Below are 15,047 nucleotides of genomic sequence, written 5' to 3' on the forward strand. Positions count from 1 at the left end.
TGTTCGGTTTGGTGACACTCATTATCTCCTTCTGTATTGTTATGTCCGCTTGCATTCATGATGCAACATTCATTCTGTAATGCTATATGGGGAATCGGATTTCCACGTAATTCTTGTGTACATTATGACATGCAAGACCATTGATGTTCTCGTTTCATTTCTTTTCTCACATCATTTGAAGAATACATAAATAATTTTGTGGTGAACAAAAATGGGTTTTAATTGAATAGCGGAAGTTGTCACTCCTTTTGTTCCAGGCGTGTGACAGTAAATACACACACAATCACTTTGAATTGAAGTGCGCATACGAACGCATATAATCTACATATTTAATATTTTGTGTATGACACTTATAAGTACATGCACGTGCACCATGTTTTTTAAAATAATCTCATTTTTGATAGAATTTGGAAAACAAAAAGAATTTGAGTATTTACCGTGCAATGAACTAGACGAAGCGGCCGAAGCATGTTGTAGCGAATACAAGTGTTCCATGTAACCGGGTATGCGATAGGCTGGATGAAAATCGTGTTGATGTGTTGGGGGTACTGGTGGCGGTGCATTTAGTCCAGATGCCGAATTACTTAGGCCAACGCCATTTGGATTTGTTGAACTCGATGGTGGTGGTGGCAATGCGGCGGCTGCTACAGCTGCTATTGCTGCTGCATGACGTGACGCAAAGAATTGCAATTCAGATGAACTGATTATTCTATGTAAAAAATAAATAAATACGAAAATAGGTTCATTAATAATTTTGTTTTTGCTATTCTACACAATTTCATTAAAAGATGAAAGCAAACAAATCTTAATCGAAATGAATTAGATTATTTTTATCCTTTCAATATTGTCTGGAAAATAATCACGTCCGTCGATTGCACGTGTGTGTATTTGCTTTTATTTAATTTCTGATCATTTTGATCATGTGAAGGCCAATAATTTACATATCAATCTTTTTCAATCATCCACGCACACAGTTAATCACATCTCTATCAGAAACAAACATTTCTTTATGTTTATTAAGTGTACTCGTTCCATATTGACCCGAGACGATCTTCGATTGATAATAGCTCGAAATCGAAATGATTAGGCAAATTTGAATGTTGCAAAGAAAGAGAAAATATATAAACCGAACACAAATCAAAATAAATAATGATTCAAGAGCGAACACAAGCGAAAAAACAAAAACAAATGTGTTTCATTCACTCAGGTTCAAGAACACAAGTTCAAATGCAGCAGAAAATAGCAACGCAATTTTATTTCATTGTTGATTGTTTATATGGTAATATTTGTTGTTGTTACTTTTTACTCTGCTCTTTTCAATCTCAATTCTTTCCTTCGATCTCATTAATTTAAGTAAAAACACTTGAGAGAAGTGAGAGAGAAAAAAAAAATATGGCGAGTCACAGAGTGCATAACCGAGCAGAAAACCTGATCGTTTAAGCGGCCAAATGATTATAATCGCATGATTACATTTTGCCCCGTTTGCGTTGCATTTTCACGCTTTTAAGCTTCACAAAGTGATCTCTTAATTTAATTATACAGTAAAAATAAACTTCATGTGCGCATTGTTTTGCGCTCTTCATCTTTGTCTTCGACAATTCATTTTATTATTCGAAAATGATGTAATCTCATTGTGTCGAGCGCGATCGCAGTTCATGCGAATCTTGTGCGCTCTTCCGCTCTACCATGAGAATAAAGTGCAGCAAACAACGCGAAGCAAGATGAAATATAAGCTTTTTTTTCTCTCTGCATAACACTGACATATGGTCGTTCGTATTCTTTACCATTTCTCTGGTTGTTATTTTAGTTTTTTTTTTCGATTTGAAAATGGGATTGAGATAGAGCGAACGAGCAAGGAATAACCGGGAATCCAATTGAAAATGAGAAAGTGCAGATTTGAGACCAAAATATAATTCTCAGGCACGGATTGGACTCTCAAATATATGAAATTATATGAAGAAAAAACAACAACGAAAAGATAAAGCTATTATAAATATAAATTAATCTCAATAGCCTTTGTGTGGCGTTCAATGGAACAAGCAATAAATGTATGTATATGCCAGTAAAACACTTAATAATTTGAGCTCGGCAAACCGAATTTCAGGCGAAGAATAAAACAGACCAAACAGAGAAAGAGAGAGAAAAATTACATGAACTGAAATATTATCGAAAGCGGCATGCAGAAATGCAAAATAATCATTGGTGATCCTTATGGCCCATGTAACGATAATAGCCATGGTGCATCGAACAACATCAGCAGCACTTTTGCGGCCAGGTAAATTCATTCAGCCTATTGATATTATTTAACCTATACGAATTATAATCAATTTCGATCTGGCAAACAGGAATAAAAAGGAAAATGCGCGACCATGGAATAGACAGATAAAAATCGGGAGCACATACACAGTAGAAAAATAGTGACGATCAAATATATGTTGGAATGAAAATATTGCGATTTACATTACTATTTCTGGCTTCTTAGACACATAGGGGGAGACGAAGAGTGAGCGAGCGGAAAAACAAATAGGGAAGACGGAACAGAAAAAATATCCAACAATTTTATGAATTTCGCCCATTTCAGCGGTGTGCATGTGTGTGTGTGTGTGTTCGCCTGCATCGTGACGGCATTGTGCATAATTTTTGTAATTGAGTAAACAATTTAGCAAAAATGTTTCCGAACAAAAGGCATAAAGCATCTGAATAATAAACATTTTTCCATATTCTTTCGTTTAGAATAAACAGAACCGTTTTTTTTTTTGTTTTCTTTATTCTCCCGTAACATGCATATGGATTTTATTTTGAGCTTCACGTTTCATTCTTATGCAGATTGCATACACTTATTTCATTTCATTCTGGTGATTTTGCTGTTGTTTTCGCTCTACAACTCTTCTGTTGTTCAATTGAATGCCAGAAATTATGTGTTTGTGTGTATTGTGACGATGATTATTCTTTGATACCATTTTGCAATTGCACCGTTTTTAAGCCAATTCTTCTGTGGCCGCCGAGAGAGGAATGGGCTTTTGTTTCGATCGTATTTGTTTTGTTGTTGTTTATTCGGTTCGTGCTTTGTCTTCAACATTGAAATCAAATGCCAACCGTTGAACAGCAAACGGCCAATACAATTGATTCAAATTGAAATCCATATTTTTTCTCCGCCATTTATTGAGAATTCAAATATCCGCACATTTACATGAATTATTACGTTTATTTCCTTTGCATATTTATCTACTTTTAAGAACGTTCAGCAATTCAGGCACGATATTTTCAATGTTTTTTTTTTGTTTTTGAAAAACAAAAGCAACGCATAAGCAAAAAAAGGCAGAGCAAAATGACCGGAAAGAAATATACGGCACATGGAAATAGAGAATTGGCAGAGAAGCACAAAATGTATTGTAATTGGTATGGATTTTGAATTGATCACAATGCTGTTAATCAATTGCCATTGTATGGTTCACATAATTACATATATTTGAGAACAAGTGAAATTTGAGAGAAAATGGACGAAATAATTGTCGGATAGATGGAGAAAAGGAAATAACTAACAAATGAAACCCGAAAAAAAACGGCAGCACGGAAAGCGATCGTATGCAACACAATGTTAACGCTTTCATTTTTGTTTGTCTCTCGTCGTTGCTGTTGGTCGATTGTTGTATGTTTAACGCTGTGTGTTTGTTGCGAGCGCGAAAAGAGCAACGAGATGAACATAAACGGAGAAATATGGCCGTAATTGCACTGATTATTATGGATAGAATAAATGATGGAATGAGACGCAAAGAATAGCACATTATTTAACAACTACATACATGCGACTCTTTGCAGCAGACACCGTGCAACTGTTTGTTCGCGAAATGAAAAATAACACCGCAAACAAGCGCTTACACACACACACACATCGAAGCACGCGATCTCTTTCGCCGAGAAAGCAATGCGTATTCAATGGCATCGAAACCACAAACGAGTTGTGCATAGTCGCGAATGGCATAAAATGTGCATCACTTGTGTCGATATATGTGCAGTGTTTCTGCAGTTGAGATGAAGGCGTGAAACAAAACTTGCCAATATACACACGATGAACATAGCCGAATGCAACACGGAATGGTAAAAAGATGTGATGAAGAAGAGACCATGCAGTAAAATACATTTTGTTTGCTGCACAACGAGATCGAAGCAGTAAAAGAAAATGGTTCACTTTCATCAACCAAATGGCTGTATTTGTGTGTGTGTATCTCTCTCTGTGTGTATGTGTGGTTGAGTGAGCGAACCGCATTAAATGGGCAATGTGTATCATTGGCATGTGCAGAATAAATTGGCCGTGAAATGGATGGTGTGTGTATTGTATACTTAACATAATGTGATCGCAATCGCTAACTTACTACGTAAAATACAATCAACATGTATTAAGAAATAACAACAGAGACAAACACACACACAATTTATGCTGCACAGTGTTCTTTTTTTTGTGTATGCGGTGTACATCTCAATGCATTATTCGGTGTGTTCTCGCTTTTGTTTTGTGGTCGTAATGCGAAAAAAAAAGATGATGATGATATTTCGATTCAAAGTAGTGTAATCATACTATGTATGTGATTTAGAATTTATACTGCCATTTTTGTTACCAATCGCGGTTTTTTTCTGCACAACGACCATGATATCGATACCAATCGATCGATCTCGCACCGAAGTAAGTGCGATTAACAACGATTCTTGTTGTGGTTTCGATTCAACATTGACGGCAGCGGCTGTGGTGGCCACAATTTATGCTGATTAATCTCATTACGCATTGTTTACAGACTGTTGGCCGATTACGAGATTATGGTTTTTTCTTCTTTAAAAAAAAAAAGTGGTCGAGTGTGCGTGAGATGCGGTCATTTCGTTCTCAGTGGGCATATTAAAAGCCAATCGATATATTAAAATAAAATGGGGGGAAAAGTGTAACATCAAAAGGTATATAATTATGCGTGTGTGCTCTATGCCATCTTAATCAAACCAAATTTGGAGTGTGGAACCAATCAAAATTATTCTAACGTTGTTAATGCATGGAACGTGCAACGGCATATAATTGGGGGAAATCAACAAAAACGCATTTGAATGAGGCTCGCTTTTTAAAACTGACAGAGAAGTGCAATGTTAAGATTGCGCTCGCTTATAAGAGGTCTCCGAGGCTAATCGATTCCACATAGAAAGAAAGACTCATAAATGTGTTCATTAATTTAATAGATCTCTATGCAAGAGAAAGAAAGGAAAAAAGCTTTCTAATTTATCTGGTTCGATTGATGCTGAAGCGATTCCGTCTCTGTGATGTGCCTCTCTCATGTGTAATCGCTTACATGGCTCTCCTGATTTCTGGGGTCTATTTTTTCTAATTAAATTGCTGGTGTGTGTTTATCACTGGGGTCACAATCCATTTAAATCTTGATTGCTTGCATTTATCCAACGGAGATACAACTTAACATTCAATAAAGACAACGATGGATATATTTTATTTTAATAAAGCACACACACACACTGAAGAGTGAAAAAGGAATGTCATTTGAATAATTCGCTTCTTTTTTGTTGGTCGAAAAAAAAACCAACGTGAAACAAACAAAAATTAAATTAAAAAGAACTGGTTACTCTTAGCTGTCCCTCTCTGGCACACTGTTCGAAGTGTGATTTATCTTTCAAATCATTAAGAAAATGTCTCCATCATCGAAAACAAAATTAAAACATCGAAGAAGAAAGGCAATCAGAAAATGTGAAAAAACGAAAGAGAGAGAGAGAGATCGAAATAGTTGAACAATCGCCCGAAACCGCATATGGTTTTGAATGTCCCCAAAGTAAAATCCAGTTTCTGTGGATTTTTCTCATCCAATTGAATTTTTATTCGTGCGTTTGTGTGTCGTAAACTTTTTTCTTTGTTTCATTCCTTCCAAAATGAAATTATTCAATTTCAAATTGGTCATAATTATTATCAAATCGAATCACATTTTCCAATAAGAGATGTGAAAATAAAGCGATAAAATGAACGAGAAAAAAAAGCACAAGCACACAAAAAGATGGAGAATTAAGAGAAAAAGAAGTTGATTGAATGCGTACAACTGACAGAGCACAGTATCTATGAAGATGTCTCCATGTCTAGACTAGTTATTACATACGCAATCAATACCAAAAATCTAAACACACATTCTTCTTCTTCATCATCATCACCGTCTTCTTCTTTTTCGTTTTTTTTTTCTCTCTCATTTTAATGCGATCGCGGACCGAAAGAACGTACAGAAGAAAAAGACACAAATCTGGATCTATTTTTTTATTGGATATATGTATATCAGTGCTGCTGTTGCTCATCTACTTTATGGGCGACGCTTTCAATGTCAATTTTCCATTTTAATCGGGACATACATATACCATATTTTATACAGCCATACACTCGTTAACCGAAGTGTCATTGGTCACTTTGTTCACTGCTGTTCGTTTCCATTTTCTATTGTAAATTAATTTTATGCTTTTATTTAATATTTCAACCGATTTTTGTCGTTTCTCTATCTCAATCTGTTTGTATTGAGTTACTTCTATTTCTTGTTGTTAGTTGGACGGTTGGAATGTTCATTATCATTAAATTGAATTTCTATACATTTCTGGTCGTGGTTTTTTTCTTTCTTTCTTTCTTCGAAGGTTCGTCGTTGTTCTTCTGATTTTGGTTGTTGGTGATAACGCGTTTTATTATTCACTTCTCTATGATTCTCAAAATGCAGATGTTAATGAAATAAACGTCGAGCATCTCAAAGAAAATAGCCACAGCTCAGCTAGATGGAATGAAATGTAGAAATTATATCGATCGAATATAACAACGACACAAATCAAAGCCAATAGAACTCAATGGACTTGTTATTTAGCTTAAAATATGTCTCTCTGATATATTTTTTTTGGTCGATTTTATATGTTTTTTTCCGTAAATAAATTCAGTGTTTAAATCTTCAGATGTTGTCTATCTTTCGCACTTATCTAATTCTTACACTTGTACACGGTTTCTTTAGCGCTCTCGCGCGCGCTATTTGTTTGATTGGACCGGTTTGGTGTTTCGATGGGTTTTTTTTTTTGGCCACGAATTTGAAAAGAGAAAAGTGATTTTCAATAGCGGAGGGAATGAAGAAATATTCGAACACACCAGGGTCACAAAGTACGACAGCGAAATCATTTAATTTACACCATAATACGAATTTTTTTGGTATGCTCTCATCTTCGTTTTTTTTCGAATATTTTTGATACATATCGTTTTCTTTCTATTTTTTCTGGTGAGTGTGTGTTTTTTTTTCTCTTCTTCAAAGAATTTAACTAAATGATTAGAGCCCAATTCGATGCAACACATTGATTTCGTAATAAAATTAAATTCTTTGTATATATTTACAATACAATATATACATTTCTTTTCACATTTTTGTTGTTGCTGCTGCTTGTCGTTTGTCTAGTATTTGAATATATACATATTGTGGAATGACACCGAATGGAATGAAAAGATAGATGGAAGGAACAAAAAAAAGAAGGCAAAAGAATGTGGTTGTGTGTGCAAATGAGACGCTCACGGCAAAGTTAACGCCTTATTTACAATGTTTTAGCCAATAAGTGCCACCATTAACCACATATTTTTCACCTATGTGTATATAATTGTTTATTATCAAATTGCGAGCTGCTCATTTCGATTTGTGCTTTTTTCTCTCTTCTTTCTTCTTTTTTCCACAGATATAATCAAAAGAGAGACGAACCGAAGCGTTTTTTTTTGTTTTCGAACAAAACAAATTGGATAGAAGTAAGTGTAGAAACACGTAAAAATTCCTACTAATAACTTTATCATACATCGACCAATTATACAGATGGATTAGCCGGTTCGATTTTCTGTATCAGCCTCAAATTTACACGGAGCAAACATATGTAGAAACTGATTTGAATACACAAGTCGAATTTTCTTTTAAATTGAATGAGAAAAGAAACAAAATAAGAAGAAACGTTTTTTTTCACAAACGAAAAACAAAAAGTAAACAAATTAATGTGTATTATGTATGAACGCAAGGAAAAAAAACGAAACAGTTTAAATTTTGTCTGGTCAAAGAGTGTGTGTGGATGGATGTACCAAGGCATCATGTTGGAATTTACAAATCAAACATGGCACAGATTTAAAAATATAAATATTTCATATGTCGAAAGAAAGAAACAGATCAATTGCATTGAACAAATGTCGATAAGATTATTTCTGTCCCAATCCATTTCATTTTTTTTCCATTCCTCTCTCTCTCTCTCTCTCTCTGCTGTTGTTCTCGTTCGCCTTCTCATCTGCGCCACCATTGTGCAAGTGAATGCACTCAAAAATCTACAATTTACGAAAAATGCATTCACTCATAATTCCCCGATAATGTACTTATAATATAATGGCCCATTTGCACACAAAAAAAAACACCAACAAAACAAATTGTAATTGTTTCGATATTTGCGTGTTGGATATAAATTGGTTGGATTGGCGCACAGTGGCCCTCTTCAACCGAAAAATTCAAACAACGACAATGAGAGAAACAAACAAAAGGACTAACAAATGTTAAAATAATAAAAAAAAAGTAGCAAAAAGTGAAGTGAAAGGCAATACCACCATGCATACAATATAACAGCAAAAAGAAAATCTGGTAGGAAATAAAAACACATAAAATAGGCATCGATATCTTACATACGCACGGGCAAACATTCGAAGCATAACAAGTCAATATTTGGCTTTTGTAAATAAACAAATATTTGGATAAGGAAACAAGTGATTAAATTAATTTGGTGTTTCGTTGAGTATGCATTTTTTTGTTCTCCTTTTCTGTCGCTCTCTGCCTTTTTTTGTTATTTGAACATTTTGCCTTCTTTTTCATACAATCATATTCGCTAAACAATACTAATGTACATGAGTCTATGTGAATGGTTGAGAATTCATGTATGTGTGTGTGTGTGTGGTTTTTGGTAAAAGTTTGCGGAAGCAACATTGTTGCATCATTTTCTGACAATTAGCATATGGTTCATTATGTGGTTCTTGTCGAACAATCAATCTGAAGAAAGTAATTCTGGCAAAAATCCAATTCTGCCATTACAAATCGTTCCAACGAAAATTGATCTATGCATTTAAACTTTGCCCCATGCATATAGACGATACGATAATATGAGCTCATTTCCATTTCGATAATAAATTATTCGAACGAAAAATCCGGAATGATTTAAGATTCAAACAGTATCATTACGGTGAATAATTGATGTCTTGACTTGATGAAAGCAAGTCAAGACTTAGATTGCATGCTGTTTTTTAAAATCATGTATATCTTCTTTGCTTCCCATTCTTTGCTTAGACAAGTAGCATGAATGTGATGAGCAAAAAGTAACACCCGATATTGGTGAGAAAATTGAACAAAAGACTAACAAGAGATCGATATATAGCGAAAGAAGAGTTGATTATGAGCCGGACGGGAGACGTCTAAAAATAGCAACACTTATAACAAACGCATATTCCAACGAAAAAAAAACATGAATAAATATGTGGTGAATGGAATCGATTCGTGCCAGTTGCAATAGCAACATTTCTGCTGAGTATGGCGTATCAAAAGCCACTTCACACCTAGCTAGCCTCCTGAATCAGTGCAAAAAAATAAATGATAAACGTTCAACACATTTGAACTCGAAAAGTGTCGACAACGCTTCAAAGAAGGCGACGACAACGATTTGTTGTTTAATCGAAGCAAACGTGTGTCTCTAATTTCATGACGATTTTCAAATTACAGGGGCCAAAACAAACGCCAAACGTACGAATGAACGAATAGATAAACCAATAATGTACATTATGCTCATCACCTAACAACACCGGCACCAAATGTAAATAAATACAAGCGAGAGAAGAAGAAGAAGACAACAGAGGAGAAAAAAGTAACACGAAACAACAAAACATACTGTAAACAAAAGTTTGTGTAAACAAAATGGCACATCACATGTGAACCTGTTGAAACACAAATGCAGAGTGTGTGCGTGTGTGTGTGTTTGGCTCCTGTGATAAACTAAACATAAGATGTAAGTAAGCGCAAACCATGCGCACTCTCTCTCTTCAGAACGTCAATTAAGACGAGCCCATTTGTACGGTGATGATCGCAGAACTAGGTATATTTTCTACATGGGCCGGTACATTTTATTCGTCTCAATAGATGCGATGCGCTCCCTATCTTTCTCTCGCAGCTGGACGTTCGTTTCGTTTTGAATTTGCAATGTAAAAATGTTCCATCATTGCCAATAAAACTATATAGCAATTCGAGTAGACGTTTTACATTGAAACCGACGAAATAAATAAAAATAAAAGAAAATTTAATTGCCATTATTAGTTGGCATTGCCTACGGACCAAACCACAAACCAACTGAAGATCGAACCGCACCGTGCATACAAAACAATTACCAATTAGCATGTTTATGTGTATGTATGCAACAGGTATAATAATAATTGAGCCGCTTGGCTATTTTCAGTTCCAGTTGTTTATTTAATTGCACTTTTTACTTTGGCACTTATAATCAACAAAACCTGTTCGCACTTAATAAACACACTCATATAGAGCCAATTTATGATTGACGTATGTCGCAAACGGTTGCTAAAAGGACGCTGATTTGAATGCGAGTTGCAGCAGCAGCACATAGTAGAAGCAGAATCAGAAGAAAAAAACATGAGCTGAATGACAATTGTGTTGACAGTGCGTGTGAATTGTGGGCGGAAAAGTAAATATTTAATTTGTTGTTGCTTTCTTGGTTGAACTCAACAAATCAATAACGTGCTCGAGATGTTGAATGAAATGTTGCAGGTTTCTTTTTTCGTTTCAAATATTTGCGTAGTATACATACGATGAATTTAATTTCGTTTAATAAAGCACCGAAGGGGTAAATGAACGCATGAAATCGATGCGGAAATGTGTTATTTGCACAAATTGAAATGAAGATGGTTCGCGAATTCAGCCCAAATGGCTAGAGAGTTTGATGACTGCTATAGTGAAAGACTTAGTTTTCAATTTACCGAAACAATATTTGGCAACAGTGGCCGTTTTGCTGTTCACAATGAATGTATCGATTCTTGAATGTGTGCAAAAAAATTTGCGGCATTTGTAACAGCAAAGCAGTAGCAAGAGGACGACGGCAGCGATCTTGTTGAGAAAATGAAACTCTGTTGCGCTTCATTAGCTATTTGTTTTGAGCTATAAATCGAGCGAACCCAAACATGGCCAATTTAATAAAATGAAACCGACAAAAAAAGTGCACATTGCAACACTTTGATCATGATTTTAACTGAGCAAAAGTAAATAACATTCAAATTGGAGTCAATGTATGCTATGCAAATTGAAATGTGTGAATGAACTACTGAAATCAGATCAACACACAATGAAATGAATAAAATGGCTTGGCGAAATGTTGGAAATGTAAAAAGAAACAGAGAAAAAAGGCGGCTGTAACACAGAAAAATGGGGCGCATTGCATCTGGTTTGTAAAAATCGATATATTTGCAGTGTGCGCTCTTGTGACCATTTGGAATATGGCGCAAGATAAATGCGCGCACTTACACTGCAAATCGTCCATTTTAATTAAAACGAAAACAGTTCGTCGATGTTTTCTTTCTCTTCTATTTTATGATTTATTCATATTGCATTTAGTTTGTGTTTGACAGGCCCATATAAAATGGGCCCAAATGGCATGGAAAACATTGAAATAATAATAATACACATGGAGAGCAAAAGGAAACCATGAACGAAGAATTGAGAATTCGGTGCAAAGTGAGAATATGAGCGCGTACAACGATCATAATTCACTGAAACAATCTATTGAACACAACGAGAAATTATGAGAAATTGTATCATAAAAACAATTTTTTACGACTTAACTGAAAGTAATAAAATTGTAAAACGATGATGATGACGACGAGGACGGCAACGACGACGACGACGTCTACGAGAACGATTGTAGTAATTGAGCGCGCGGCAAATAGTTTTGACTGCAAAAAAAACGACACACTATAATGCGATGCCAATATGCATATATGTGTATCGGATTTCGGATCGAATGTGAACCGTATGAAACGATATGTGCAATAAAATCAAGCTCATAAATGCATTTAGCTCGAGCGTATCCAAAATGGGGAAACACACTGAGAAAGAGAGATCACACACAAGAAATCATGAACAACAAACAGTATGTATCAAAAGTCGAGTTCGAAAGATCCGTAAGTGTGCGTTGTTGTTGCACTGGTTGTCGTTTTGTTTCTTTAATTCGGTTCTGTTGCTCTCTTTCTCACATTTCATTGCATAGAGTCCCCGTCAAGCATATGGGATTGCATTGTGAGTATATATTTTGTTTTTCGTCTTCAAACCGTTCAAGTATTCATATGCTGATTCATATTGCAGGCAATTGCTCTACAATTTCATTTCTAGAGAAATTCACATAGATTTGCTTACGATGCAAACGCCAACGAAACAAAAAACTGAAATAAAAAGAAGAAGGAGAAGCAAGCAAAAAAATTGTACAATAACAACAACATAATTCAATTCCATATGCGCCAGTTTTACTATTTTGTTTGTTTGTCCGCTTCTTTTCGCTCCTCATTTCAGTCAGCAACCATTTTCATTTTTCGTCAGTACAAACCCATTCTGAAATGGTTTTATGGATATTGGACTGCACAAATCTCCACTGCCACTTCATTGGAAACAAAATGCAAAAAAAACACACACACAAACACTGCACTGATTTTTATTACAGTCAGATGGGCATGCTGTTCGTTTTTCATTCTCATTCAGTTGTAAAATGATCCCATCCGTCCGTTCGTCCATATGTTGGCTCGTCTATTTCGCCTAGATGCAATTTGGCCTCACTCAAACATGCGCATGGTTGTGTGTGCCGTGCCATTCATACAAAAGTCAAAAGGATCTTTATGATCCATTGAGTTACAAATTTACTAGCCTGATATTATCATCTTCCGACATTTCATTAAATCATCTTACGCTCGCATATTTCAAGCCAGCTTGTTCGCTCTCTGTTTGTCCCTCGTGTGTTTTAAATTTAGTTGTAATTTTTCATTTATTATATTTCCTCTGACTGTGGCGCGCATCGTGTTCTTTAATTTAATCATAAATCGAATTACGTTAATTTCCCATCCGTTTGAAGATACAAAGTCGCGAATGAGCCATTTTTTTTGTCGTTCTTTCTCTTATTTTCTATAGCATTTTGTTTTTGTTCTCTTTTCTACATTTAGTTTCCCTTTTCTATCCATTTCCATGGCCTACAAATCAGGTTTAGGTTCTGAATTGGAATTGAGAAAGGAAGAGAAGCATCGCATGAATAAAATCATGGCCCGTTGAATAAATACAAAAGGGAAAACGCATAATAATCAAGACAGATCACATGATTTATCCGAATTCATGATTGTTATTAAATGCCGAACTATGTTATTAAAAGAATGTTGATCTCTCAATTAATTTTTGGTTCAGGCGATATACCATTTTATCCGACGCACAATACAAACATATGTGTTTTGTACTATTTATATTTTCACCGTCGTCGCCTTGCGCAGACAGTTACAAATCACAGAGAAAAAGAAACAAACATGAACAAAAAAAAAAATTGCTCGAAACCAAAGTCCAAAATGGGTGAAAAAGAAAAACAAATCCAAAACTAAATGCAAAGGATAGAGAGAGAGAGATGAATAAGGAGAGAAAAGAAATCATCGTTGCCGCATCCGTTTTCGGGAAACAATAGTTAGATAAAGCCAAAGAAATCAAATTGAGCGTTAACTTTATTACAAATAAACAGGTAATTCGTGCTAACGGCAAATTACACACGAAAAAAAAAACACGCACTCTTTCTCTATCCTTCGTGCACACACCATCCCATATCGATCAAATTCTCATTTCGGCCGTCTAATGATGACGCATTGCTAATGATGGTGATTGCGCACAATTTCTGGCACCGACAATTCAATCTTTATTTCGCTCTCTTTTCTTCTTACACACACTTTTCCGAAGCGTTTTCTTGAAACCTTGTATTATTATTGTCCGGGGCGTAGTTGATATCTAAATTTTCGACGGTAAAAAGTGTGTTCTAATCATTGAACATCCTAAACCCTGAATGAGATAATTGTTGTTGAAGAAGAAAAAAAAATTGTTGTTCTTCATTTTAATTCCTGTTTTTTATTCTCTTTCTCTCTATCGGTTGTAGTTCGGTTCTCGACCAATTTCTTTGCCTTTAATTTGTCTTTCATGCATGATGAATCTTTCTCTTCTCTGTGCCTTTTTCTTTATCTCTTATTGCACCGATGATGAAATGAATTGAGAAAGACAGAGATCGAGACAGGCCACTATATGAAATCGTACGAAAAGAGAAAAAGAATGTTGTTACAAGTGAAGAGAAAGAAGAAGCCAGTTGAATCGTCGATCATCTATTTTCAATCACAGTGTACAGGACGATAGAATAGACGAAAATACAAAAAAAAACGGTTGAGGTGAGTAAAATGGAAGAGAGCCAAAACGATTTTCAACAAAAAAGACGAAGAAAAATACACAAAAACACATCGAACCATTGAAAAAGTAACATCTTTCTTCACAAAAACAGACGATGAAATTAACGAATGAGCGTACCGTACTTTTTTCTCTATAATTCTCTCTCTCTCGGTGCGTCGATGGAGCCATCCACATAAAAATCCATTGAAATGATTTGATGTACTAGAGAGAAAAAAGACCATTCAATTTTCAAGTCTGTCTTTAGAGTTCGGCTTTTCTGGGTTCTCAAAGCTGATCTATGCTTATGCGTTCTTCTTCTAATTCTTCGTTTTTTTTTGTTGTATCTGGTGGATGAGTTTAAAGCGATCATGTTATTTAAAAGAAATTAGGCAGGTAAAATGAGGATAGATAAAAAGAAAATTAAAATAAATAAACGGCACACAGAAAACGCAATAAATGTATCGATATCGGTCGAAAGGAAAAGAAAGGGAATTGCTGTTACATATAAACACTACGATTCGACTAGGATTGCTGTTGATGATG

General features: G+C 35.2%; 1 protein-coding gene across 1 annotated transcript in view; it reads right to left on the reverse strand.

The window, feature by feature from the left end:
• Positions 1–15,047, reverse strand: part of LOC116351618 (transcriptional activator cubitus interruptus) — a 51,617-nt gene that overhangs the window by 7,555 nt on the left and 29,015 nt on the right. Inside the window, exon 3 of the mRNA XM_031783746.1 lies at positions 438–709. Coding sequence (XP_031639606.1) covers positions 438–709 — 272 coding nt within the window. The remainder of the gene's footprint in view (positions 1–437; positions 710–15,047) is intronic.

This window comes from Contarinia nasturtii, unplaced genomic scaffold, assembly GCF_009176525.2.
Source record: "Contarinia nasturtii isolate CC-2019 unplaced genomic scaffold, AAFC_CNas_1.1 Cnas_scaffold_187, whole genome shotgun sequence".
NCBI lineage: Eukaryota > Metazoa > Arthropoda > Insecta > Diptera > Cecidomyiidae > Contarinia > Contarinia nasturtii.